We start from the raw sequence: 26239 nt of genomic DNA, 5'->3' as shown, positions 1-26239 counted from the left end.
CCCGGATGAGGAACTAGGTTCAGAGCCACCCCTTCTGGCTGCCCTGCCCACCAGTCTGGGCCAGACCGCCTGCCTTTCGGGCTGAAGTCGGACGGCAGCCTCTTGCCCGGCTCCCACTGTCTTCTGCCCTTCCCCTCTCCTTCCATCTCTTTGTCACAACTGTAGCCAGGGTGATTTTTTTGCAGTGCAAGTCTGTTCCTGTCGCCCCCTTGCTAGAACTTTCCCATGGCTTCATGCTCTCTCGAGGGAAAGGCCGAAGACCTCGTCACAGCCATTGGGGTTGGCCTGGCCTCGGCCTGCCTCTCCAGCTCTACCCCTCCAGCTGCTGTTTTAGCTGCTGGACCGGGCCAAGGCCCCTCCTGCCTCTGCGCTTGGCCCACACTGTTCCCGTTTTCTAGCACGCTCTCCCCCCTCCCCCTCCCTGGCCCATCTCGCCAGGTAACGTCCCACCCTCAGCACTCCACTCCCGGGTCAGGTGTGCAGGCGCTGGCTGAGCCTGCAGCAGGCACGCCGAGGGCCCTGCTCTCCCTGACAGCAGGCAGCCAGCTGTTGCCACACATACGCTCACGTGGGGACCTCACACGCTCACGAGTGCTGCTCAGGGCGAGGACTGCGGAATGTCTTGTTCAGAATGACACCCCCTGTGGCTGGCATAGTCCCTGTGCAGAGCTGGTGCTCAGTAAATGTGGAAGGCAGGCAGGCCGGGTGCCTTGTGGTTTGAAAGGGAGGGAGCTCTGTTTACCGAGCACCTAAGTGAGCCAGGCAGGGCCTCACTGCCTCTTCACAGCCTCCCTGGCAGGCAGGGGCCCCAAGCTCTGTTCCATCCAAGAGGAAACAGGGACTCCGAGGGGGGCCGTGACTTGCCCAAAGTCACACATCTGTCAGAGGCCCTGCCAGGACTTGAACCTTGGTCCCGAGCCCAGCTTCCTACCCTGGTGGAGCTAGCACAAGGGATCAATGCGCATCTGTTTCCTCACCTGGAGAATGGGGACATAACGGTACCTACCTCATAGGTCCGGTGGCTGTGAGGACTCAGTGAGGTTAAGTGCTTAGTCAGGTTAAGTGCTTAGCTCAGAGCCTGGCACACCTTAGGTGCTCGGTAAGTGTTAGCTGTTATCATCTTTGTTATTGCACGGATCAAAGAACAAATAAGAACAAATCTATCCTATTACTCCCAGCGAATAGGCAAACGGAGGGGCTTTATGGGTTAACAGGCCCACGGATGGATGGGTGGGCGAGTACCTGAAGACGTGAACAACACGGGGACGAGTTGAGGGGAGGAAAGCGCACCTGAGGTTCAGGAGAACGGGAGCTGATCTGGGGCACCCGGGCCGCCGGCTCACCTGTAGCGCCGCAGCTCGTCCTCCAGCCGCCGCACCCAGCGCTGCAGGCCGGGCACCTGCCGCGCCAGCGCCTCGAGCTCGCGCACGCGCGCCAGGCTGCGCAGCACTGCCTGCCGGGCCTCTTCCGCGCGCCGCCGCACCTCGGCCTGGCCCCGGCGCAGGCGCCCCGCGCGGGCCTCGGCTGCCGTCAGCGCGCCCCGCGCCTGCCGCAGCTCCCGCGCCGCCGCCGCCTCGGGCCCGCCGTGCGCCGCCTCCTGGGCGCCCGCCTGGCTCTTCCAGAGGCCGACCTGCCGGAACAGGGCAGCAGGGCAGGCGGTGAGCGCCTCGCGCCAGACCCCACCCGGCCCAGGGCGCGTGAGCAAAGCAACCCGGCACGTTGCTCGCGCTCGTGCTCGCCGCCCTGGGCCCATCTGAACTCATTTAACCCTCGCCCTAACTCTACCGAGGCGGGAGCTCATGTCACTCCCTTTTAATGGATGCGGGCCACTGAGGCGCAAAGCCCATATTCTGTTGTTTGCACAGTTCCAGTGAGTCCCAAACGCCTGCCCTCTTCTCTGTCCGCCTCCGGCCCTCAGGGCACGCCGCTCCCTCGTGCTCCTCCACGCCTTAGACTAGGGAGCCCTCTGTGGGCGTTCCCGGCCCTCCTCGCTGTCTGCTGCTAGGCAGCCGCCTCCTTGAGGGTGCGGTTTTCTTCTGTCCTGTTCACTGCTGGGCGTCCGGCGCCTAAAACAGGCCTGGCTCACAGTAGGTGCTCAGCAAATACTTGGGGAACTAATGATCCTGGACGATCTTACTCCACACAATGGCAGTACTTTCCCGCCCCGGACTTGGCTTCTCCGATGCCCGCTGGCCGTGGCCCCTGAAATCCGCGCCTTGCACCCCTGCGCACTCCCTGGCCTCTCTCTACCCCTCAGGGCTGTGACGCCGGGCTGTGTGGGGGGCGGGCAGGGCTGCTAGAACGTCAGCTCCCTCCTGGCCTGTGGCCCCTTGGGTCAGAGGCCGTCTGGTCCTCGTCTGACCCCCAGCCCCCCATGGCCTTTGACACACGGCTGGGCACAACGCTCAAGTGCTTTTGACTGAATTGCAGATGCCTGGGCTGGGTCCATGCCTCTCTCAGTGCCTGGCCCCCGCAGCGCTGAGTGGCCAGACCTGCCTGGTCGACAGTGACACTACCTAGCATTGGGACACCAGGCCTGGCCCTGAGGGAGGCCCTCCAATGTTCGTTGAGTGACTGCACCGAGCTGCCTGTGTACCTCGTTAGTTCCTTAAGGGTGCGGACAGGCCTTCCTCACACCTTATCTCCTAGGCCTCCTGGAATCCTGGCACCGCGGAGAGCTCCGGAGGCGTATGTGTGTGAGACTGACCAGGCTTCCTGCGAGGGTCCACGGCTGGGTCAGAGAGGCAGGATGAGATGGGCTGTGTGTGTGTGTTGGCGGAATGGTTTTCTCTGAGGGACTGGAGTTTTGGGGGGCTGGAATGTGTGATGTGAGTAGGGGAGGGGACTAGAGTGTGTTGGAGTGGAATGGGGTGGCTAGGGACAGGATGCAAGTAGGCTGAAGTGGGGAGGGCTGCCCTTCACCCGCCCCCGCGGCGCCCCCCCCCCCCGTCCTCTTCCTCCGCACAGCAGGGGCTCTGCAGCCAGCCCGCTGTCAAATGCCCCCCACCCCCGCCCCATTCCGTCGTCACCCTCCGCCCCGGGACCAGGTGCACCTGCAGTGCTAGGCAGCGCGCGTCACTGCTCTGCAGCGCGGCCCGCAGGTCCTCCACCAGCTCACGCAGGCTGCTGTTTTCTTCCTCCAAGCGCGCCAGGCGTTCGCTGTCCGGGCCGCCGTCGGAGCCGGGCGTATGGGGCGCTCGGCGGCGGCGGCGCGGACGGCGCAGGCGGATCTGCGTCTCGATGTGCTCGCTGAGAGCGCCGCGGGGCAGACGGGGCCCGGCGCGGGTGCCAAAGTAGCCGCAGAGGCGCGCGTGGAACTGGCGGAAGGTGAGCTCAGGCGGCTCGGCGCGCAGTGCCAGGCGCGCCTCCTCCTCCGCATCCGCGTCCCCATCGGTGGCCACCCCAGCGATCACATCCCCGGAGTTCGTGTCTCCCGCGGCTGTATCCCCGGCAGCCTCCCAGGTGGCGGCAGCCTCCTCGGCACGCAGCCCCAGCACCGCGCAGAGCGCGCGGAAGTCGGCGCGGGGCAGGCGGCCGGCGCCTCGGCAGTCCAGGTGGTGGAAGACCTCCTGTAGATACTGGTCCAGGCCCGTGGCCAGCACCACGATCTCGTTCTCCACGCCTCGGTCCAGCCCGTAGTGGTGCGCCAGGGCGCTCAGCAGCCACTGTGTGCGCCGCGCTGGTCGCTGGTACGGGTCGCCCGCCGCGCCTTCCACGCCGGTCCCCGTGCCCGGGCCGCTGGGCTCCATCGCCGCCAAGCGCCGCTCCTCGGGTCCCTCCGCCCTGCCACTTCCAGGGGCGGCCCCAGAGTTTCTTGAAAGGAGGGGCTTAGCGGTGGCGGTCTGGTTGGAGCGGCGCCGAGGGCCGTGTCCAGCAGCTGCGCTGGCCTGGCAGGGCGTTTGTGTTTTCTCCGGGTTGGCTCTGAGGGGGCTTGGTTAGGGGACCCAGGAGCCCCGAGACCCCCGTGGGGCCACTGCTGACTGGTCTCCCTCCTGATCTCGCTTCTCTCGGTGACCCCTGCACTCTTCTCCCCTCATCACTCCCGGGGCGTCCCTGGCATCCCCTCTTTTCCTCCCATTCCCAGGTCTGTCTGCTTTCAACTCCCCCGCTCTCCACCTAGCTGCGTTGTGCAGAGAGTGTGCCCCGAGACGGGGACAAGGGGTGGGCTCGGGATAGGAAGCTGGGGAGGGCTGGAGGGTGGCCCCCTGGTCCGGTGGCCCCCAGGTCTGTTCCGCGCCCACGCGTCACTCCACCCCTTCTCGCCAGAAAACCTTTCAAGGGTAGCCCCGCAAGCTAGCTGGGGCCGTACTCCCGTAAGTATGGAGAAGCCCCCGTCCCCTTAAATTCAGCGATTGGGTTCCTAAACCCGCTTCTCACTCCACCAGGGCTGGTGCAAAGGGCCTCACGTGGTAACTAGAGCAGAGGAAAACCCAGCTCCGAGAAGTGAGGGGATGCGTTAGGGCCATCCCGCTGGATAGAAGCCGATCTGAGCCGGACCCTTGCTCTCTAAGCTCTGTGTGTGTTGAAGCGGGAGGGGTGGTGGTGGTGGTGGTGGTGGTGTAGGAAAGCCGTGGCCTTCCGTCTTCTCACCCGTTTGTGCCTGGGGAGTGGATTGGCCCTGCGACCGGAATTCCACCTCTGAGCTGGGGTTAGGCTACCAGGTAGCTGTTTGGCCAACACTTCCTCTGGTGCCTTAGAACACCGTTCTGGAAGAGGAAAGAAAAATCAGCCTCTCAGGTGAATGTAAGGCTGCTTTTCCTTTTTTTTTTTGACAAGAGGGGTGTAGAGATGTCCTAACCTGATACCTGCACTGGGAACCCTCATCCAGCCTCGCAGGAGTAAGAGGCAGATTTCTTCAACTGCCTTTGGCTATACGATGGGCAGAATCTGGCCTGTGTACAGCTCTAGGAATTTCAGTGTTAAATCCTGGAATTTGAAAAAGCACTAAAATTCTGTCTCCTCTGCTGCAGTACCCCAGAATAAGCACTTTGTCCATTTGGCAGATTTCTACTCATTCTTGAAGACTGTGCCCACCACACACCTCTGCCAGGAAGGAGTTAGATGCTTCTCCCCAACCATTTTGGATGTGCATTTAAAAAAAAAATTATTAAAGTGGTAGCAATTTGACAAAACATTTTACATCAACTCCAATGCTTGGCTTCTGCCGTAGAAAAAACACATGTGTACAGGATGTTCATTGCATCGTTGTTTATAATAGCGAGAAACTGGAGACAACATTTTGCCCATTGGTACAGCAGCCGGGATGAATCACCACAAAAGGATGAGAGAAAAAAGCGACAATAACAATAAACCCACACGAAACAGTACTAAATATTTTCTGGGAGGACATGTGTATGTAAGCGTATAGAAAAAGATGGAGGGATTCACAAACGGATTCAGTCGTTATCTCCAGGGGTCGGAGGAGTTTGGCTTTCAGTGTAACATCTCTCTTTTTGACAAAGGAGATGTTTTTGTTTGTTTCTTTTCTCTTTTTCTTTTGGGGGGGAAGACATACTTTATTTGCCATTTACAGACCACAGAGTTCACCCGTTTAAGGTATATTAATAAGTGGTTTCTGGTATATTTATAGAGCATATAACCAGCATCACAATTTCATTTTTAGAACATGCTCATCACTCACCACCACCCCCAAAAAAACCCTTGTACTAGGTAGCCCACCCACTGCTCCAGTTTCCTACCCTCCACTCCCAACTCCCAGCCCTAGGAAACCACTATTTTCTGTTTCTATGGATTTGACTATCTTGGACATTGTGTATCAAACAGAATTATACAATATGTAACCTTTTGTGACTGGCTCCTTTTTGAGAACGTTAACAATAATGTTTTCCAGCGTCAACCAGGTTGTAGCTGGCATGCGGTTCATTCCTTTCTATTGTTGAGTAATATTCCATCGTATGGATGGACCACGTTTTGTTTATCTGTTCATCTGTCGATGGATGCTTGGATCGTTTCCACTTTTTGGCTGTTCTGAGTAATGCTGCTGTAAACATTCACGTAGAAGTTTTTGTGTGTTCATATATTTTCACTTTTCTTGAGCATATACCTAGGGGTGAGCTTGCTGGGTTGTGTAGTAGTTTTTTGTTTTTTTTTTTGCGGTATGCGGGCCTCTCACTGTTGTGGCCTCTCCCGCTGCAGAGCACAGGCTCTGGACGCGCAGGCTCAATGGCCATGGCTCACGGGCCCAGCCGCTCCGCGGCATGTGGGATCCTCCCGGACCGGGGCACGAACCCGTGTCTCCTGCATCGGCAGGCGGACTCCCAACCACTGTGCCACCAGGGAAGCCCTGTGTGGTAGTTTTATGTTTAACTTTTGAGGGCCTGCCAGGCCATTTTCCAAAGTGGTTGCACCATTTTCGTTCCTACCAGCAGTGTAATTCATGTATTTCTCAATGGGTAAAGGAATACAGATGTTCTCAGTCCTGGACTCCTTCCCTTCCTCCCCTCCAACACCTCCATCTCAGTTCGCGGGGCCTCCAGCCTCCCTCGGCAAATCCCTACCGTCTTGGGTTCTTCTGTCACTTTCGCGCCACATCCGGTCTGTCAGGCCGTGCACCTTCAGAGCTCACCCCCAATCTGACCCCCTCTTCCTGCGCCACTGCTACCCTGGACCAAACCCCCAGCATCTCTCACCTGAATCATTGCAACAGCCTCCTCCCAGGAAGTGCCCTTGAATTCCTACGTCTGTCCTCCACAGCCAGAGGACGCCCTCCTTCGCTCAGCACCCACTGTTATCTCCCTCTCTCAGGGACTAAAGGCCCAGTGTAGTGTGCGCCCGTGTCCCCCGTAACCTCCCTCAATGCCTCCCTCACTGACCTCCTTGCTGTTCTTCTAACTCACCCCAGGGCCTTTGCATCTGCTTCCCCAGATGTTTACAGCCTGCCCCCTCACCTCCAAGTCCCTTGCTCCAGCGTCAGCCCCTCAGTGAGGCCTTCGGTGACATTGCAAGCCCTTTGCGCCCCTAACAGACTCTCTTGCCTGGTGCGTCTGTCTGTCTCCCTGTAACGCACTATCAGCCATGACGGGAGGGACGCTTCCTGTCTGTCCGCCGGGCTTGGTGTCGGGCACACTGAGAGAAGAGCTCCAGCCCCCTTCTGGGCTGCCTGCCCGCAGCTGCTGCCGGGCACAGTGTGGCATGAGGCTCTCCATGTGCTTTCTCTGCCTACAGGTGAGACGTACTTTTTAACTTGTATTTTAAGAAACAGCATTGTACCCCATTGCCACTTATTTGCAGGCCTGCCACGAGGGCTGAGCTTCACAAGGCCAGAGACCTGGTACCCCCATGCCCAGCATAGGGCCTGGCATTAAGTAGGCACTAATTATGTCATTTTATAGATGTGGACACACTGCATCAGAAGGAAAACTACATGTAGCTGGCATCCCTGGGATTCAAGCATCCTTGTGCCCAGAGATGCTGGAGTCAGCGAGACTCCAGATGTTAGGTTGATTGGACTCCCAGCTGGACCGTAGAAACTTCTAGGCCGGGAGTCCCACCGCCAGGGACGTTGCTGTCTGTACTTAGAACAGGACTCTGGGGACTTCCCTGGTGGTCCAGTGGCTAAGACTCTGCACTCCCAGTGCAGGGGTCCCAGGTCCAATCCCTGGTCAGGGAACTAGAGCCCGCATGCCTGCTGCAACTGAAGATCCCACATACGCCAACGAAGATCCCGCGTGCCGCAACTAAGACCCAGTGCAGCCAAATTAAAAAGAAAAAGAAAAAAAAAAAACGGGACGCTGGAACTTGACTCTGGACTTTTTTCCCCCCACATCTTTATGGGAGTATAAATGCTTTACAATGTTGTGTTAGTTTCTCCTGTACAGCAAAGTGAAGCAGCGTGTATATACGTATATCCCCATATCCCCTCCGTCTTGTGGCTCTGCAGATGAATCTGATTCAATTTCATGTTAATGCTGAGAGCTGGTGACCCAGGGGAGACTACCCCCGTTGCTGCAGCTGGCCATGGCTTTTGCGGAAGGAATCCTTTGAACAGGAACTTTTCTGGGCCAGTCAGTATCGAAAAGAAAGACTTTAAATATCTTGACGTGGAACCATCGCCTGGCCTCTGCCCCCCGCAGCTCCTTGGGGGCAGGGGAGTCCGGGTTGATAATGGGGCGCTGTCAGGCCTGTCTGTCTGCGGGCAGTGTTACCAGGCGCCTCTGAAATCATCCCGGTTGGACCCACGAGGTTTTTGTTTAAGGCTCAAAGTGAGCAAACTCAGAGGTCTCCTGCGCTTTTGTGTGAGCTGGGGGATGGGTGTGTGGCTGCGTCGGGGAGAGCGGAGAGAAGTGGTTTTTCTGAAGTCAGCTCAGTATTGTTTGAGCCATTCCTAATAGTATATTGTTCACAGTGTCTACAAACAGCCCAGCAAAATGCTAAAGAGCAAAAAAACCATCCCCCCTCGTGCCAACAAGAGAAGAACACAGGGTTCTTTTGATGTATTTGTTTTCAGATGTTTTCCATGCATTTAAGCATGAAAGAACTTTTGGGGGTGGTGAAAACATTCTATATGGGGGTGGTAGTTTCATGGGGGTGGTAGTTTCATGATTGTGTACACCTGTCAAAGCACTTAAAAGGGTGAATTTTACAGGATGTCACTTGTACCTCCTTCAATGTGACATAAAGAAACAAGTTGAAATGCGGCTGTTGGGATCTGTCTCTGCACATCACCCATCTTCCTAAATGGCTCCGCCATCATTACCATTCCTGGGTAACGTTATTCTCAAAGGCTGGTCCACACTCCCTCTTAGGACTGACCCGGAAGGTGCTTTGTCGTCCCAATAGGTGCACATAGCGGTGGTTTGCAGTTTTTCTCCATTCCAACAACACTGTGAAAGGTTGGCTCTATTTCCTGGGTGCTTTACTGCAGGGCCAAGGAGTGCGGGCATTTTATAAGCTCTTGATGTTGTCAAACTGTTTTTCAGAAAACTTGTGTCATTCTGTACAGTCCCCTGGAGTGTCTGGGATTCTCCGAGAGCCATCAGTTTTAGTGTCAAAGCTTTTACATTTTTAGGAGTCTTGGTTAGTGGATTTGCTTAGCGTTCAGACGCCAAGTTTGACTTCTCTCTATTAAAAATGGGCCTGGGTTAGGCAAAGATTTCTTAGATACAACACCAAACACGTGGTCCCAAAAAAAAGGAAAAAAATCAATACATTGGATCTCATCAAAATTCAGAACTTTTGCACTTCAAAGCGCAGTGATAAAGACGCCATTAAGAAATGACGGAACAAGCAGGCAACTGGGAGAAAATCTTGACAAAACACATGCCCAGTAGGGGCCTTGTATTCAGAATTGACAAAGAACTCCAACAGCTCAATAAGAAGAAGACAAACAACCCAATCGAAAAATGGGTGAAAGACAGGGACAGACATTTCCCAAAAGAATATATATGGTTGGCCAATAAGCACGAGAAAAGATCCCAGTACCGTTAGGTATTAGGGAAATACAAAGCAGAACCTCAATGAGAGACTATTTCGCCCTCACGAGAATGGCGATAATAACTGACGGACGATAAATGTTTTCGAGGATGTAGAGAAATAGGAACCCTCACACGTTGCTGGTGGGAATGTGAAATGGTGCAGCCATGTTGGAGAACAGTTTGTCAGTAAAAGACATGCGTAAAGCCCGAGCCATACGTGTCGCTTACTACGTGACCCAGCTCTCCCACTGCTAGACGCCTCTACTCAAGAGAACCGAAAACATCTGTCCACACAGAGACCCTCATGTGAATGTCCTCAGCAGCATCTTCATAAATGTCTAAGTGTCCATGAACTGACGGCTGGATAGACACAATGGATGTATGGCTCCATGTATAGGAAATGTTCAGAAAAAGGCACCTTTTTAGAGACAGAAAGTAGATTAATGGTTGTCTAGAGCTTGGGGTGGGAACAGAGGTCAATTTTAATTAATTATAGTACTTTTGGGTGAAACTTGTGCACGAAGGATCTTATTAGGGAGATGAAAATGTTCTAAAACTTATTTATGGTGATGATGTCACCACTTGGTGAAGTTACTAAAAATCGTTGAATCATACACTTGAAATGGGTGCACCGTATGATATAAAATACACCTCAGTAAAGTTGTTATAAGGTGGCGGGGGTGCTTTGCTTAGGAGAGGGATGGCAAGAAGAAGACGGGTGTATGCTTCCAGCTGCCAGAGTCTTGCAATAACTTCAGAAGCTCTCTGGGTGCCGTGGGAGCTTTGGCGCTCCACTGCCCTGGAGGAAGAAGGAGCAGGGACAGATCGCCCTCGGATGGCTGCGCTCCACGGGGTGCCCCTTTGCAATGTGACTTTGCCCTTCCTCCTGTCGTATTCTGACTTTGCCAGCCCTGAAGCCGTCTTTGCTGAGGGGAGGGGAGACCCGCCCGTCGTGCCTGAGTCTCAGGTGACACACCTTTGCCTTCATTCCATCCCATGGTGCCCTGGCTCTTGACCTGGACACTACCTCCCTCAGGGAAGTGGTTCCAGATCTTGGCTATGCAATGGGATCTTGGTGGAGGTGACTTTAACAAACAAGCGTTCTGTTCCAGTTATTTATTATTGCACAACGAATAATCCCCAAATTTACTGGGTTAGGACAGCAGTAACTTACTTTGCTGATAAATCTGCAATTTGCAGAGGGCTTCATGGGGACAGCTGGTTTCTGCTACACATGGTGTCAGCCAGGTGACTCAAAGGCTGGGGGCTGGAATCCCCTGAGGTCTGGCTCTCACATTTTGGGCAGGGAGGCTGGCAGTTGGCCGGGAACCCTGCCGGCTGTTGGCCAGAGCATCTACACGTGGCCTTTCCATGAGGCTGCTTGGGTCTCCTCACAACATGATGCTGGGTTCCTAGAGTGAGCGCCCCAAAGAACAAGGCAGAAGCACATGGAATTTGTATGACCTGGCTTCAGATGTCACCGAGTGTCACTTCCACTCTACTCTGTTGGCTGAGGTGGTCCAAAAGTTCTGTCGGGGTTCAAGGGGGAGGGGACTAGACCCACCACGGGATGTGAAGAGTGTTGACATCACACTGTAAGAAGAGAGGGTGGGAGGGAATCTATTGAGGTGTTTGGAAAATACAATCTATCACCGGTTCCTAAGCCCCACCTCTGGAGAATCAATTCCACAGGTCTGGAGTGAAGCCTCAGGATTGAAGATTTGACATGATCCTGGGTGATTCTCATGCACATCCAGGACCAAGGCTCTTTGGTCTAAGACCTCTCAAGCCTGAGTTCAGGGCCGCCCCACAGGAGATGCTGGGGAGATTGGCTGCTGCCCTTGGTAACAGGGTGATCGAGGACCCTTTGGAGCAAAACCAGCCTCAGGCAGCAGGTGCACCTGACGGGCAGGAGGCCTGCTGTCTGTCCCAGGGAGGGTGGCGTCACTGACCAGCTCTTGTTAATGGGGCCTTTTGGGAGCTGGTGTATCCTAGTAGCCTTTTCCCCTTGCAACCCTGGGTGTGTCTTTTTAGTACTTCCTTGCTTGTGGACGGTAGTCTGCAGGCTGTTGGACAGGGTGTCATGGCACTCAGTGGTGAAACTTGAGTCCTTCTCCCCAGGGGACCTCACTGCCATTTGGAGACTTCCCCTCACAGCTGTTCTTAAGGTTCAGTTTTTTAGACTGATCGAACCTGAGGAATGTTGGAGGGCCCCCGTCAGTGGGAAGTATTCTGGAATACTGGACTACTGTCCCCAGCCCCTGGGGACGGCCTAGGGAGGTGGGCACTGGGTGGGAGGGTGCTTGCGTCCACAGTTTTGCTCTTTGGCCACGGGTAGGTTGTGTCTCATCTCAGAGCCTGAGTTTCTGCAACAGCGAAGTGTGTGTGGAGATTCCGCACCCATTCGCTTGAACAAACTACTGCCCAGGGGCTTGGTACCGGGGTCCCCGTGCGCCACTCCAGCCTCATCATCCCTTCCCTGAACTTGCCACACGTTTTCACTCCGCTTGGCCTTTGCATATGCTGTGTCCTCTGCCTGGAATGCCTTCCCTTGCTTTCCTCGCCCGGCAGACCCCACAGTTTCGCTTTTGTCACCTCTTCCGTGAAGCCTGCCCCAACCCCTCCGGGCAGTCGCTTCTGCGATGTGTCCCTCCGCCGCAGCCCCTTTGGTGGTCTGTGGTCTTCTACATCGGGAGCAGCAGCTAGGGGTCCCTTATCTGGGGGTGGGGGGCAGGGTGTCCGTCAGATAGTCTGGCTTTCAATCCAGTGCTGCCGTATACCTGTGTGACCTCAGGCAAATAGCTTCACCTCTCTAAGCCTCGGTTTCCTCATCGCTGAGTTTGGCGCTCATGATGACTAAAAAGAATTCTCGTGATATTTGAAAGACATCAGTGACAGAAGCAGAGTCTGTGCCAGAGAGGATGGGGGGTGGGGTGGGGTCGGGTCATCTGAGTTTGCAGAGCCCGGTGCTTCCTTTGCCTTCATCAAAGAACGGGAGGGGGCCGCTGATGGAGCTGTAGTGGGGGAGCTGGCAATGCCTCTCCCCTGTACTGCAGGTAAGGCTCAGGCGCATAATAGGTGCTCACGTTCAGAGCAGGAATTCCTGAAAGACTGAATGGGGGCTTCCCTGGCGGTCCAGTGGTTAAGACTTCGCCTTCCAATGCAGGGGGTGTGGGTTCGATCCCTGGTCGGGGAGCTATGACGGCACATGCCTCACGGCCAAAAAAACCACAAAAAACCAAAACATAAAAAGCAATATTGTAAAACATTCAGTAAAGACTTAAAAAATGGTCCACATCCAAAAAAAAAAAAAAAAAAAGACTGAGTGGATAAGCGAATAACTGAAGGCATAAAGGCAGCTGGTTCTGCATTTGTATACGACTCTCTGCCGGACCTTGTCTGGGCACCTGGCCTGGGACCAGCGAACGAGGCGGGGAGCCCCGCCCCCAGGAGAGGAGCCCCGCCCCGGGGCTGCGGCCACGCGCGTCTCCTAGCAACCGCCAAACATAGCGGCGAGGCGGCTCCTGCGGGCCTCCCTGCCCGGGTGGACGCACCAGGTCCTCTGAGCCTCCTCGGTGAGGAGGCTGTGCAGCTGCTGTGCGAGCTGACCGACGCCGTCGTCTGAGCCCACGCGGCTGCCCAGCGCGTCCGCTCACAGGTGCCGCAGGTACCCCCCCATCCGCCCCGGCCCCCGCTCCAGCTGCGCAGCCCCTTCTTAGCGTTCGCTGGCGTGCGGCGTCCATGGAGGGCGTTCGTGCCCGGAGCCCAGTACTCAGTGCTCGGTCGGGTCTTGCCTCGGGGTCCTCGCCCTCCTTGGCCTCAGCAGGCTCTTGCGCGTGCTGCCCCCAAACCAAGGTCATACTGTGCTTCGGCACAGCTAACCCGAGGCCCTCACCCCCCACCCATTCCCTTGTGATTCTTGGGGAATTGCACTCACCTGGAGCAGGCATTCCAGACGTGCTGAATGATTAACTTTGATCTTGAAAGGAGGAACAGCTGGGGCCGGGAGGACGGGACTCAATTTGGAGACGCTAGCTTTGCTGATTATCACGGTTACTGACGGCATCATTCTCTGAGGTTCATCTAATCTTTATTGAGTGTCCGCTGCGTGCCAGGCAGTGTCTGAGGCCTTGGCTGGTCAGCCCGGAACAGGACAAGGCACGGGGGAGAGGAGGGGGCAGGCAGGGCTTCCCTCCTGGGGGCAGTGGTGGTGATGGCCGTGCCTTTATTTCCTTGCAGCCGGGAGTGCCGGCCGGGGGGGCCGCCCTGCCGCATGTAGCTGCCGGCCTGTGAGTGGGAGGACGAGGACCAGGCGAGCATGAGGACCATGTCCTCCATGGGCAGCTTTTACCAGTCCGGGAGCGAGTGTGAAGTGGAGGAGAACCTGAAGGTTAGGGCCTGGGCCCAGGAGTCGGCCACCGGCTACCAGTGCAGCGGCGAGTCCTCAGAAGGGCCTGCCAGCACCTTCGACTCGGACGTGCCCCACGTTGTCCCCTGCAAGTTCATCATCTCTCTGGCCTTCCCAGTGACCGCGGGTAAGTGTGACAGCAGAGAGGGGGTGTACCAGTGACCTTCTCCCAGGAGTGTAGGGCACCTGTGCTCCCTCAGTAGGGTGGCCAGTGCCAGGAGCAGAGGTCCGGAAAGGAACTGCCACTTTAGGGCCCACTGTGGTCCAGGCAAGGAACAGTTTATGGGCTTCACAGACTCAGTCTTCTCAAAACCCCAAGAAGCAGGTGATGTTATTTCTGCTTTTTGAAAACAAAGAAGTGACGGAGAGGTTAAGGCATTTCCCCCGCCCATAAGCTGGTTGTGCATCATCTAATTCCTTGTTTAAATACAGACTCTCAGATTATTGGATCAAAATCTCTGAGTGCAAAGGTAATCAGCTACTACCCAAAACCGCTGTGTAACAAATACAAACAACTCCCCATTTCATTGGCTTCAAACAGAAATCCCTGTCCTGGGTGAGCAGGCCAGCTGATCTAGGCTGGGCTTCCTGCAGTAGCTCTGCCCTGCTTCTGTCTCTGTCATCCTCCTCTCGGATGTGTGGGCAACCCAGATGCATTCCTGTCATGGAAAGGCAGGGCACAAAAGAGGGCAAGCCCAGTCACCCCAGCACTCTTCAGGTCTTTGGACACCTCCCACCTGCAGGCATTTTATTGGCCAAAGCAAGGCACATGGTTGAACCCCAAGATTAAGGGCAGAGAAAAGTACTCCACTTTTTTTAAGGTGGACTGTCTTTTTTTATATCAGCTTTTTAATTGAAATATAGTTAATTTACAATGTTGTCTTAGTTTCAAGTGTACAGCAAAGTGATTCAGTCATATATGTTCTTTTTCAGATTCTTTTCCATTGTAGGTTATTAGAAGATATGGAGTATAGCTCCCTGTGCTATAGAGTAGGTCTTTGTTGTTTATCTATTTTATATATAGTGGTGTGTATATGTTAATCCCAACCTCCTAATTTATCTCCCCTCCCCTACTATCCCTTTTGGTAACCATACGTTTGTTTTCTATGTCTGTGAGTCTATTTCTGTTTTGTAAATAAATTCATTTGTTTCATTTTTTAGGTTCTGCATCTAAGTGATATATAATATTCGTTTTTGTCTGACTTACTTCACTTAGTATGATAATCTCTAGGTCCATCCATGTTTCAGCAAATGGCATGATTTCATTCTTTTCATGGCTGAGTAATATTCCATTGTGTATATGTACCACATCTTCTTTATCCATTCTTCTGTCGACGGGCATTTAGGTTGCTTCCATGTCTTGGCTATTGTATACAGTGCTGCTATGAACACTGAGGTGCATGTATCTTTTTGAATTACAGTTTTCTGAAGATCTATGCCCAGGAGTGGGATTGCAGAATCATATGGTAACTCTATTTTTAGTTTTTTGATGAACCTCCATACTGTTCTCCACAGTGGCTGCACCAATTTACATTCCCACCAACAGTGTAGGAGGGTTCCTTTTTCTCCACACCCTCTCCAGCATTTACTGTTTGTGGACTTTTAATGATGGCCATTCTGACTGGTGTGAGGTGATGCCTCATTGTAGTTTCGATTTTTCGTTTCTCTAATAATGAGTGACATTGAGCAACTTTTCCTGTGCTTGTTGGCCAACTATATGTCTTCTTGGAGAAATGTCTACTTATGTCTTCTGCCCGTTTTTTCATTGCGTTGTTTGTTTTTTTGATATTGAGCTGCATGAGCTGTTTGTAAATTTTGGAAATTAATCCCTTGTTGGTAGCATCATTTGCAAATATTTGCTCTCAGACCTTAGGTTATCTTTTGATTTTGTTTATGGTTTCATTTGCTGTGTGAAAGCTTTTAAGTTGAATTAGGTCCCATTTGTTTATATTTCCATCGCTGTAGAAGACGGATCCAAAAACATATTGCTGCAATTTATGTCAAAGAGTGTTCTGCCTATGTTTTCCTCTAGGAGTTTTATAGTATCCTGTCTTACGTGTAGCTCTTTAATCCACTTTGAGTTTGTTTTTGTGTATGGTGTTAGAGAATGCTCTAATTTCATTCTTTTACACGTAGCTGTCCAGTTTTTCCAGCACCACTTACCACTTATTGAAGAGACTGTCTTATCTCCAATGTATATTCTTGCCTCCTTTGTCATAGATTAATTGACCATAAATGCGTGGATTTGTTTCTGGGCTTTCTATCCTGTTCTGTTAATCTCTGTGTCTGTTTTTGTGCCAGTACCATACTATTTTTTTTTTTGTGGTACGCGGGCCGCTCACTGTTGTGGCCTGTCCCGTTACGGAGCACAGGCTCCAGACACACAGGCTCAGCGGCCATGGCTCACGGGCCCAGCTGTTCCGCGGCACGTGGGATCTTCCCAGACCGGGGCATGAACCTGTGTCCCCTGCATTGGCAGGCAGACTCTCAGCCACTGTGCCACCAGGGAAGCCCTACCATACTGTTTTGATCACTGTAGCTTTGTTGTATAGTCCGAAGTCAGGGAGCATGATTCCTCCAGCTCTGTTCTTTCTCAAGATTTCAGGGTCTTTTGTGTTTCCATACAAAAATGTGTTTCCATACAAAAATTTTTGTTCTCGTTCTGTGAAAAATGTCTTTGACGGTTTGATAGGGATTGTGTTGAATCTGTAGATTGCCTTAGATATTATGGTCATTTTAACAATATTGACTCTTCCAATCCAAGAACATGTGGTATATCTTTCCATATGTTTGTGTAGTCTTTGATTTCTTTCATCAGTGTCTTATAGTTTTTGGAGTACAGGTCTTTTGCCTCCTTAGGTAGGTGTATTCCTAGATATATCAAGAAGTACTCCATTTTTTGATATGTCTTTTTTTGTTGTTCTGCCTGAAATATCTCCCCACGATGATTAATTTCAACTTCTCCTTGTAGTTCTGTTGATGGTTGCTTCAGATATTTTGGAGGCTATTTGGTTAGGTGTATACCATGTTTTAGAATTGACCTATCTTCTTGGTGAATTGAATTTTTGGTCATTGTGTGTGACCTCCTCTATCCATAATGGTGCTTTTTATCTTTGGTTGGTTGATATCAAGCAAAAGAGCCTGGAAAAAGACATCTGCAAATACCACCCAAAAGAAAACTGGTGCTTATTTGATTACCTTTAATCCTCACATCTCTTGCAGCATCTCCCAGATTTGTTTTTCTTAGTTGGGCACTTATTCCAAAGGCGTTTACAAAATAGATTGCTGTGCAGCTCAACTTATGAGAACTCGCCTGCGAGTATTTTTATGGCGCCAGTACCTTCGAAGGACCTGTCTTTGGCTGGATATAAAATTCTAGCTTCAATGTTTTTTCCTTCAATACCTAAATAGTTATGAATTTATTTATGAATGTTTATGTAAATTGTTTACTTAAGAGAAATGAGGTCCTGTGTATCCTGTTCTACAACTTGCTCTTTAAAAATTTGATGACCTCTTAGATATCTTACAGGACATGAGCAGACCTGGCTTTACTTTGTTGTTGTTTGTTTTAAACACCTATATCGTATTCCATCGTATGTGTCTAATTTATCCTACCCTGTATTGGTGGGTTTTTTTTGTTTTTTTTTTAACCTGCCTCTTACTGTCAAGACTAGGGGCAGGCAGGTAAGTGCCTACAGTAAAAAAATTTAAGGAGATGCTCACCTCGGAGTCACGCGCTATAATTCCGCACACTGGCTTCCAGCCCTGGGGCTGCTCCTCTGGTGGCTGGGAGGACCGGACATGCATCTTAACTCCAAGCGGGTGGCAGTGGGGAGTCTGCACACGGCACCTCCTCCAGCCTTGGGCTCTTCTTCGTTCCGGGGAATTGTGGAGACGGGTCTGCTTTCCCAAGTGAGGTTAGAACAAGTCTCATTACATCTGTATCTTCTAGGTCACAGAGGAAAATATTCAAGTTTGGTTGCACAGTACAGGAGACACCCTAAAATGGACAAACCTATTGCAAAGGTTCGCCATTACTACCACATCGAGTACTTCCTCCTGCCTGGTGATGGGGAGCCTAAAAAGGTCGATGTGGTGGTGTTTCCAGCCTTGGCCAAAGTGTTCCTGGATTCAGGAATAAAGGTGAATGTGTTGTGAGTATGAGTGTGAGTGTGTGTGTGTGTGGGGGGGGGGCCTTGCATGTAGTCTGATACTCACAAGAAATAGCAAGAGCCACAAAGGATGCTCACTTCCCCTGGAACTTGCTAGAAATGTAGGATCTTGGTCGCCACTCTAGGCCTACTGGATGGGAATCTGCATGAACCTAATAATACTGATAGCAACTCTATGATTTTCTCTGAAGGTATTTTTACCTAATAATTTCTTTGGTGTTTCAAAAGTTTTGGCAGCTCTTGTTATTTCTTTCTGTGTGTACACGTGAGTATGTGTGTGTGCACACCCGCCACCCGCACACACACACACACCCCCGCCTGGGGCAGGGCTCTGGGTCAGGATGGGGAGTCCCTGGGGGGACACTCTTTGCAGGGAATTGCTTTTACTTTATTTTTCCGAGCAACCCAGAGGCGTGCAGGCCCCTGTCTGCGGCACCCATTTCCTGATTCCCTTTGTGAGTTGGGAGCCAGGAGGGAGTGGGATGCACAGACAGACAAGCGGAAGGTAGGGCCTTCCACATCGTGGCAGCGGTCAGATCTTGGCCTCTGAGCTTTCAACGCTGAGAGTCTCTTGTTGTCCTTTTACACAGACCATCAGGCCATGGCAAGAAGGGGACAGGGTCTGGGTGTCGTGGGCCCAAAGTTTTAACATCAACATGACAAAGGAGTTACTAAAGAAAATAAATTTTCACAAAATCACCTTGAGGCTCTGGGACACCAAGGACAAGGTTTCGAAAAAAGCCAAGAATTATCGATTAAAACCTTCTGGGTTTCTGGAAGATGCAGGATCTTTTGGTGAGTTCATGGCATTCATGTTTGATTTGAAATGTTTCCGCAGGCGTGTGGCTTCTCACTGGTAACAGCAGAAAAGCCAGCCAGCATCTCCTCGTTTGGTGCGTCTGGTTTTCCTGGGGCCCACGCTGGTTTCTGTCAGCGCAGTGACACCCCCCTCCCTCCAGGGCATGTGTGGTGATGGGAAGGGCGCCCCAAGTCTGTGTGCCGCCCGTCAGCCTCCACTCTGAGCAGTGCTGAGGCGGGCACCCACCACCGGCCTGTGTCCCAGGAGGAGTCTGGTGTGCTCCCTGAACAAAAAAATTAGAGGCTATCGAGAAACGAAACAGAAAACTCGGAAGTCCCACAGCCCTGTTTCCATTAGGCCCTTCAGACTCTTCCTCATGTAAAAATTACTGTATCAGTGCCAGAAAGTCTCCTTTCGAACTCCCCTCAAAGGAGAGAGGCCTACGTTGAAGTCACGCAGCTGAATTGAACCCTGTCTCCATCCCGAGCTAATGGTGACCTTGGGCACCTACTTCGTCTGGCCAGATGCCTGGGGGCAGGGTGGTGGGAGTACGCCCCCTTCCCCCCGCAATAAGGAGGATTGCATTGTGTAGAGGGAATTTTAAAACTATAATAAAATGCTGCCACTTAAAATATGCAGCAGCATTCTTGTAAGATACATCCCAGTTTTCAGAGATATTAGAAGGTAATGTCGACGTGCTCCAGAGAATGGGGGGAATGAGGTGCTGTTACAGCTGCTGATCGTGGCTTCCAGACAAGTACAGCCCTCCCCACTTTCCATGAGCAAAGTAGGCCTGGACTTGCTTGTAGCGAGAGGCAGCGCCAGAATCAGAACCCAGTTTTGTGTGACTGGAAAGTTTTTTCTCCGGTTTCCAGCCTGCGCTCCTCAGAGAGCCTTCCTGACCTTGGGGGCTTGGGGCTTCCGAGTTTTAATCTTTCATTGCTATCCCGGGTTTCTTAACCTCGGCAGTGTGGGCATCTTGGGTCGGATTGTTCCTTGTTGCAGGGACCGTCCTGGGCACTGGAGGGCTGTTAGCAGCATCACTGACCTCTACCCACTAGACGCCAGGACTAGTCTTCCAGCTGTGACAACTAGAAATTTCTTCAGACGTTGTCTGCAGGTGCAAAATCGCCCCTGGCTGAAAATCACTGATTTGCCTCTAAACTACTAGTCCTGGGTGAGAAAATGGGATTCACGTTCTCTTTTCTCACTTGGACCAAAGGAAAGACCCATGTTCTCAGAGCGTGGGCTCTAAACCACCCACATTGGACGCACTTGGAGTGCAGCCTCAATGCAGATTCCAGGGCCTGCCCCGGAGCTGCCGAGCCCAAATTTCTGGTAAACATCTGCCTGGCAGTGGGCTTACCCTGGAGCAGAGGTGCCAGGGTGGGTGTACCAGGAGGACTTCCTGGAGAAGGGGCCATGGAGACAAGTTTGGAAGGGTAAATGGAATCAGCCGGCCGGAAAAGGGAGGAGGACGGGTGTCACGGGCCCTTCAGTGAGGGCCCATGGGCCTTTTGCTGTGACCGTCCTTGGGGCCACTGCACCTCCTTGAACCCTGTCCCACGCCTGGCATCACTGCCTCTTAAGTTAACTAATTTTTTCCGTTAAAAATATCAGTGTGTGTTCACTTTGCAAAACAATTTAGAGGTAGATTAGCCAAAGGGAGAAAAAATTAAAATCATATGATGTCTGAGCAGAGACAGCCATTGCTAACATTCTCCTGTGCATTTTACAACTGGGTACAAAATTTTAACAAAGACGGATCCAGTGTACATACTGTCTTAAGTCCTGCCTTTTTCCACTTAAGAAGTTATCTCTTTGTTTTATTTTGGAGGAGCTTTTTTTAATCAATATTTTTTTAATTGAAGTATAGTTGATTTATAATGTTTACCACTGTACACTAAAATGATTCAGTTATTTGTGTATACATTCTTCTTTTTAAAAATATTCTTTTCCATTATGGTTTATCATAGGATATTGACTATAGTTCCCTGTGCTGTACAGTAGGGCCTTGTTGTTATCCATTCTATATATAATAGCTTAGATCTGCTAACCCCAACCTCCTGCTCCATCCCTCTACCAGGCCTCTGCCCCTTGACAACCACCAATGTGTTCTTTGTATCTGTGAGTCTGTTTCTGTTTCATAGATAGGTTCATTTGTGTCATATTTTAGATTCCACATATAAGTGATATCATATGGCATTTGTCATTCTCTTTCTGACTTACCTCACTTAGTGTGATAATCTCTAGTTGCATCCATGTTGGTGCAAATGGCATTATTTCATTCTTTTTTATGGCTGAGTAATATTCCATTGTATATATGTACCGCATCATTTTTTTTAACATCTTTATTGGCATATAATTGCTTTACAATGTCATGTTAGTTTCTGCTGTATAACAACGTGAATCAGCTGTATGTATACATATAGCTCCATATCCTCTCCCTCTTGAGCCTCCCTCCCACCCTCCCTATCCCCCCCGCTAGGTGGTCACAGAGCACCGAGCTGATCTCCCTGTGCTATGCAGCTGCTTCCCACTAGCTATCTATTTTACATTTGGTAGTGTATATATGTCAATGCTACCCTCTTACTTCATCCCAACTTACCCTTCCCCCTCCCCATGTCCTCACGGTACCATGTCTTCTTTATCCATTCATCCGTTGATGGACATTTAGGTGGTTTCCATGTTTTGGCTATTGTGAATAGTGCTGCTATGAACATAGGGATGCATGTATCTTTTTGAATTATAGTTTTGTCTGGATATATGCCCAGGAGTGGGATTGCTGGATTGTATAGTAATTCTATTTTTAGTTTTCTGAGGAACCTCCATACTGTTCTCCATAGTGGCTCCCACCAACAGTGTATGAGGGTTCTCTTTTCTCCACATCCTCTCCAGCATTTGTTATTTGTAAGACATTTTAATGGTGTCCATTCTGACCAATGTGAGGTGGTACCTCGCTGAAGTTTTGATTTGCATTTCTCTAATAATTAGCAGTATTGGGCGTCTTTTCACGTGCCTATTGGCCATCTTTATGTCGTCTTCGGAGAAATGTCTTTTTAGGTCTTCTGCCCATTTTTGATTGGGTTGTTTTTTTGTTGTTATTGAATTGTATGAGCTGTTTGTATACTTTAGAAATTAAGCCCTTGATGGTTGCATCATTTCCAAATATTTTCCTCCATTCCGTAGGTTGTCTTTTCATTTTATTTATGGTTTCCTTTGCTGTGCAAAGCTTATAAGTTTGATTAGGTCTCATTTGTTTATTTTTATTTCTGTTGCTTTGAGAGACTGACCTCAGAAAACATTGGTACGATTTACGTCAGAGAATGTCTTGCCTATGATCTCTTCTAGGAGTTTAATGGTGTCATGTCTTATGTTTAAGTCTTTAGGCCATTTTGAGTTTATTTTTGTGTGTGGTGTGAGGGTGTGTTCTAACTTCATTGATTTGCATGCAGCTGTCCAACTTTCCCAGCACCACTTGCTGAAGAGACTGTATTTTTCCCATTGTATATTCTTGCCTCCTTTGTTGAGGATTAATTGACCATAGGTGTATGGGTTTATTTCTGGGCTGTCTGTTCTGTTCCATTGATCCATATGTCTGTTTTTGTGCCAGTACCGCACTGTTTTGATTCCTGTAGCTTTGTAGTATCACCTGAAGTCTGGGAGGGCTATGCCTCCTGCTTCGTTCTTTTTCTTCAGGATTGCTTTGGCAATTCTGGGTCTTTTATGGTCCCACATGAATTTTAGGATTATTTGTTCTAGTTCTGTGAAAAAGGTCATGGGTAGTTTGATGGGGATCACATTAAATCTGTAGGTTGCTTTGGGTAGTAGGGCCATTTTAACACTATGAATTCTTCCAACCCAAGAGCATGGGATATCTTTCCATTTCTTTGAATCCTCTTCAGTTTCCTTTATTAATGTTTTATAGTCCTCAGTGTATAAGTCTTTCACCTCCTTAGTCAGATTTTTTCCTAAATATTTTATTTTTGGGGGTGTGAGTTTAAAAGGGATTGTTGTTCGCATTCCCTATCTGATATTTCATTGTTGATGAAGAAGTTATCTTCTTTTTTAAAATTTATTAAATTTATTTATTTCTGGCTGCATTGGGTCTTCGTTGCTGCACGTGGGCTTTCTCTAGCTGTGGCGGCTCTTCGTTGCGGTGCATGGGCTTCTCATTGTAGTGGCTTCTCTTGATGCAGAGCATGGGCTCTAGGTGTGTGAGCTCAGTAGTTGTGGTACGCGGGCTCAGTAGTTGTGGCATGTGGGCTCTAGAGCGCAGGCTCAGTAATTGTGGTGCATGGGCTTAGTTGCTCCGTGGCACGTGGGATCTTCCCGGACCAGGGCTCAAACCCGTGTCCCCTGCGTTAGCAGGCAGATTCTCAACCACTGTGCCACCAGGGAAGCCCCAGTGTGTATTTCTGATTGAGTCCATGATGCTTTCTTCTCCTGCATTCTAGAGGAGGTGAAACATTTGGTTTTAAGTCAGAGAAGATCGTCTGAACAGGGCATTCACATCAAAGCGAAGCTGCATCAGGACCACACACCAGGGAAGCCAGAAAAAGCAAGAAAATGCTTAAGGTCTGGACATGGTGAGTGGAGACCCCGGCAGGGAAGGTGGTTGGTTGGCGTAGCTGGAGTGGCACATGTGCACTGGCGTCCGCCCCGCGCGTGCGGTGGCTGTGCTGTGCCCCTTCACCCTCCGAAGTGGGCGCGGCTCTCCCTGCACGACTCTTTCATTGTGGATTCTTGCCATTTCATTTTTGTGACTTACCAAAAAAAAAAAAAAAAACCCAAACCTTTCCTAGCCGTAGAAGTTAGGTACATCTTTTTTGTTTGCTTTTTAGAATATTCAGTGAATATGCTGGGTTGGCCAAAAAATTCGTTCGGGTTTTTTCCGTAAGGTGTTACAAAAGCACAAAACAAGCAGGGAAATAAGCTATCGTTCTGTCTCCAGGGACAAACGTAATATTTTGGTTATCATATTATGGCAACTCCTTTGTTTTTGTGCTAAGATTTTTTTTTTTACATGGATGAGGTTATTCTGGACACATAATTTTCTGTTCTGAGATTACTACATCTCATGCACTGTCCTGTTTCCTTAAGAACTTTCCGTAAACTTCATCTGTGGTTACTTTGTAATATTTCCTCTGCTGGCGGCACTGTAATGTGCTTAACTATTCCCTGTTGGTGGGAACTTAGGAATCGTGGGGGGTGTTTTCTGTATTCTCTACGGTGCTGAAGTGGACAGTTGAACAGATGATAGACTTTTCTTCTTTTTTGTTCTCTGGGGGGTTAGATAAGGACCGAGGGGCCTTCTCTTGCCTCCATTTGTCCAAAGTAACCATAGTTATTCTGTGTATTCATTCATTACTCACGTATTATTGACAGACCTTTATACTGAATGCTTGGGGACTGTTGCCCGGGGGCTGGCATTGCGTGTGCCTTAGTGAACTCGTATAGAACAGGAAGTTTGGAGACGCTGGCTAACATTACTGGCTTCTCACCCAGCAGAAAAGGCAACTCTTCCCAAGACCACCAAGGACGATGAAGAGCTGCTCAGGACGGAAGATCTTGACACAGTACGGTAAGGATGGCCCTGTGTTATTTTGGGGTGTGGGAGTGGAACCCCCTCTTGTACTTGCCCCACAGATTCTCACCCAGAGTCATGTCGATTTTTGGTAACTTCAGTTATGTTCGATCTCACGCAATCCAGCTGAGATGAACGGAACGGAGAGAGGCGTGCTGTGCCTTGAGTGTGTGTTGTGCGTCGGGCCCCATGCTGTTGCGTGCGTTCCTGTATCGCATTTAATCGTCAGCATTATCACCCTGTGGGGTGGTATTACCATCTCCATTTCCTCCATAAAGTCACTGAGAGGTTACGTGATTTTTACAAAGTTATACAACTAGAATTCTTGGTCATCTTGAGAGTGTTGGTAACGCCAGGATCCCAACCCACACCTTCAGATAACTGAGTCCACAGCCTTTCCTGTTGGGAGTGTGGTTGCTCTTGGGGCCTCCTGTAGCCTAATGAGGGTCCAGCAAAGGAGGCTTCTCAGATGCTGTGGGGAGTCAGGGAGAATGGAGGCCCAGCTGGTGGCTTGACGGCATAGGATGGGAAGAACCAGAGAACATGTCATTTTTTTCAAAAATTTTATTGAATTATAGTTGATTTACAATGTTGTGTTAATTTCTTCTGTACAGCAACGTGACTCAGAACATGTTTTAAAGTGTTGATTAAAAAATTTTTTTGCAGGAATTTACAGATTAATTTGGGGAGAATTGACTCCCCCCCCAGAATATATATATATATATATATATTTTTTAACATCTGTATTGGAATATAATTGCTTTATAATGGTGTGTTAGTTTCTGCTTTATAACAAAGTGAATCAGTTATACATATACATATATCCCCATATCTCTTCCCTCTTGCGTCTCCCTCCCTCCAACCCTCCGTATCCCACCCCTCTAGGTGGTCACAAAGCACTGAGCTGATCTCCCTGTGCAATGTGGCTGCTTCCCACTAGCTATCTATTTTACGTTTGCTAGTGTATATATGACCATGCCACTCTCTCACTTTGTCCCAGCTTCCCCTTCCCCCCTCTGTGTCCTCAAGTCCATTCTCTACTAGGTCTGTGTCTTTATTCCCGTCCTGCCCCTAGGTTCTTCATAAACATTTTTTTTTTTAGATTCCATATATATGTTAGCATATGGTATTTGTTTTTCTCTTTCCGACTCACTTCATTCTGTATGACAGAATCCAGGTCCATCCACCTCATTACAAATAACTCAATTTCGTTTCTTTTTTATGGCTGAGTAATATTCCATTGTATATATGTGCCACATCCTCTTCATCCATTCATCTGTCGATGGACACCTAGGTTGCTTCCGTGTCCTGGCTATTGTAAATAGTGTTGCAGTGAACACTGTGGTACATAACTCTTTTTGTGTTTTTGTTTTTGTTTTTTTTTTTGTAGTACACGGGCCTCTCACTGTTGTGGCCTCTCCTATTGGGGAGCACAGGCTCCGGACGCACAGGCTCAGCGGACATGGCTCACGGGCCCAGCCGCTCCGCGGCATGTGGGATCTTCCCGGACCAGGGCACGAACCCGCGTCCCCTGCATTGGCAGGCGGACTCTCAACCACTGCGCCACCAGGGAAGCCCCTTTGTTTTTTTTTTTATGTCTGTGTGGATAGTGGTAATAATCCAATAGTAGTATTATCATCAACAACAGATTTTAAAAAATTTTTGAATTTTATTTTATTTATTTATTTATTTATTTTTTGCGGTATGCGGGCCACTCACTGTTGTGGCCTCTCCTGTTGCGGAGCACATGCTCCAGGCGCGCAGGCTCAGCGGCCGTGGCTCAGGGGCCCAGCTGCTCCGTGGCATGTGGGATCCTCCCGGACCGGGGCACGAACCCGT

At 50.4% G+C, this 26239-nt stretch overlaps 2 protein-coding genes across 4 annotated transcripts in view; one reads left to right on the top strand and one right to left on the bottom strand.

Annotated features, from left to right (window-relative positions):
* EFCC1 (EF-hand and coiled-coil domain containing 1) overlaps positions 1-3757 on the bottom strand; it is a 33046-nt gene extending 29289 nt beyond the window's left edge. For all 3 annotated transcript variants that reach the window (XM_073787773.1, XM_033865528.2, XM_073787774.1), the window contains exons 1-2: positions 3054-3757; positions 1344-1630 (exon numbers count right to left, since the gene is read on the bottom strand). In XM_073787773.1, coding sequence (XP_073643874.1) covers positions 1344-1630; positions 3054-3749 — 983 coding nt within the window. In that variant the 5' untranslated portion in view covers positions 3750-3757. The remainder of the gene's footprint in view (positions 1-1343; positions 1631-3053) is intronic.
* CFAP92 (cilia and flagella associated protein 92 (putative)) overlaps positions 1-26239 on the top strand; it is a 139453-nt gene that overhangs the window by 19467 nt on the left and 93747 nt on the right. Inside the window, exons 11-15 of the mRNA XM_073787768.1 lie at positions 13674-13969; positions 17795-17985; positions 18605-18809; positions 23271-23402; positions 24322-24397. Coding sequence (XP_073643869.1) covers positions 13753-13969; positions 17795-17985; positions 18605-18809; positions 23271-23402; positions 24322-24397 — 821 coding nt within the window. The 5' untranslated portion in view covers positions 13674-13752. The remainder of the gene's footprint in view (positions 1-13673; positions 13970-17794; positions 17986-18604; positions 18810-23270; positions 23403-24321; positions 24398-26239) is intronic.

Source organism: Tursiops truncatus, chromosome 10 (genome assembly GCF_011762595.2).
Source record: "Tursiops truncatus isolate mTurTru1 chromosome 10, mTurTru1.mat.Y, whole genome shotgun sequence".
Taxonomy (NCBI): domain Eukaryota; kingdom Metazoa; phylum Chordata; class Mammalia; order Artiodactyla; family Delphinidae; genus Tursiops; species Tursiops truncatus.
The sequence above is the reverse complement of the archived record's forward strand: the minus strand, read 5'-3'. Positions and strand labels throughout refer to the sequence as shown.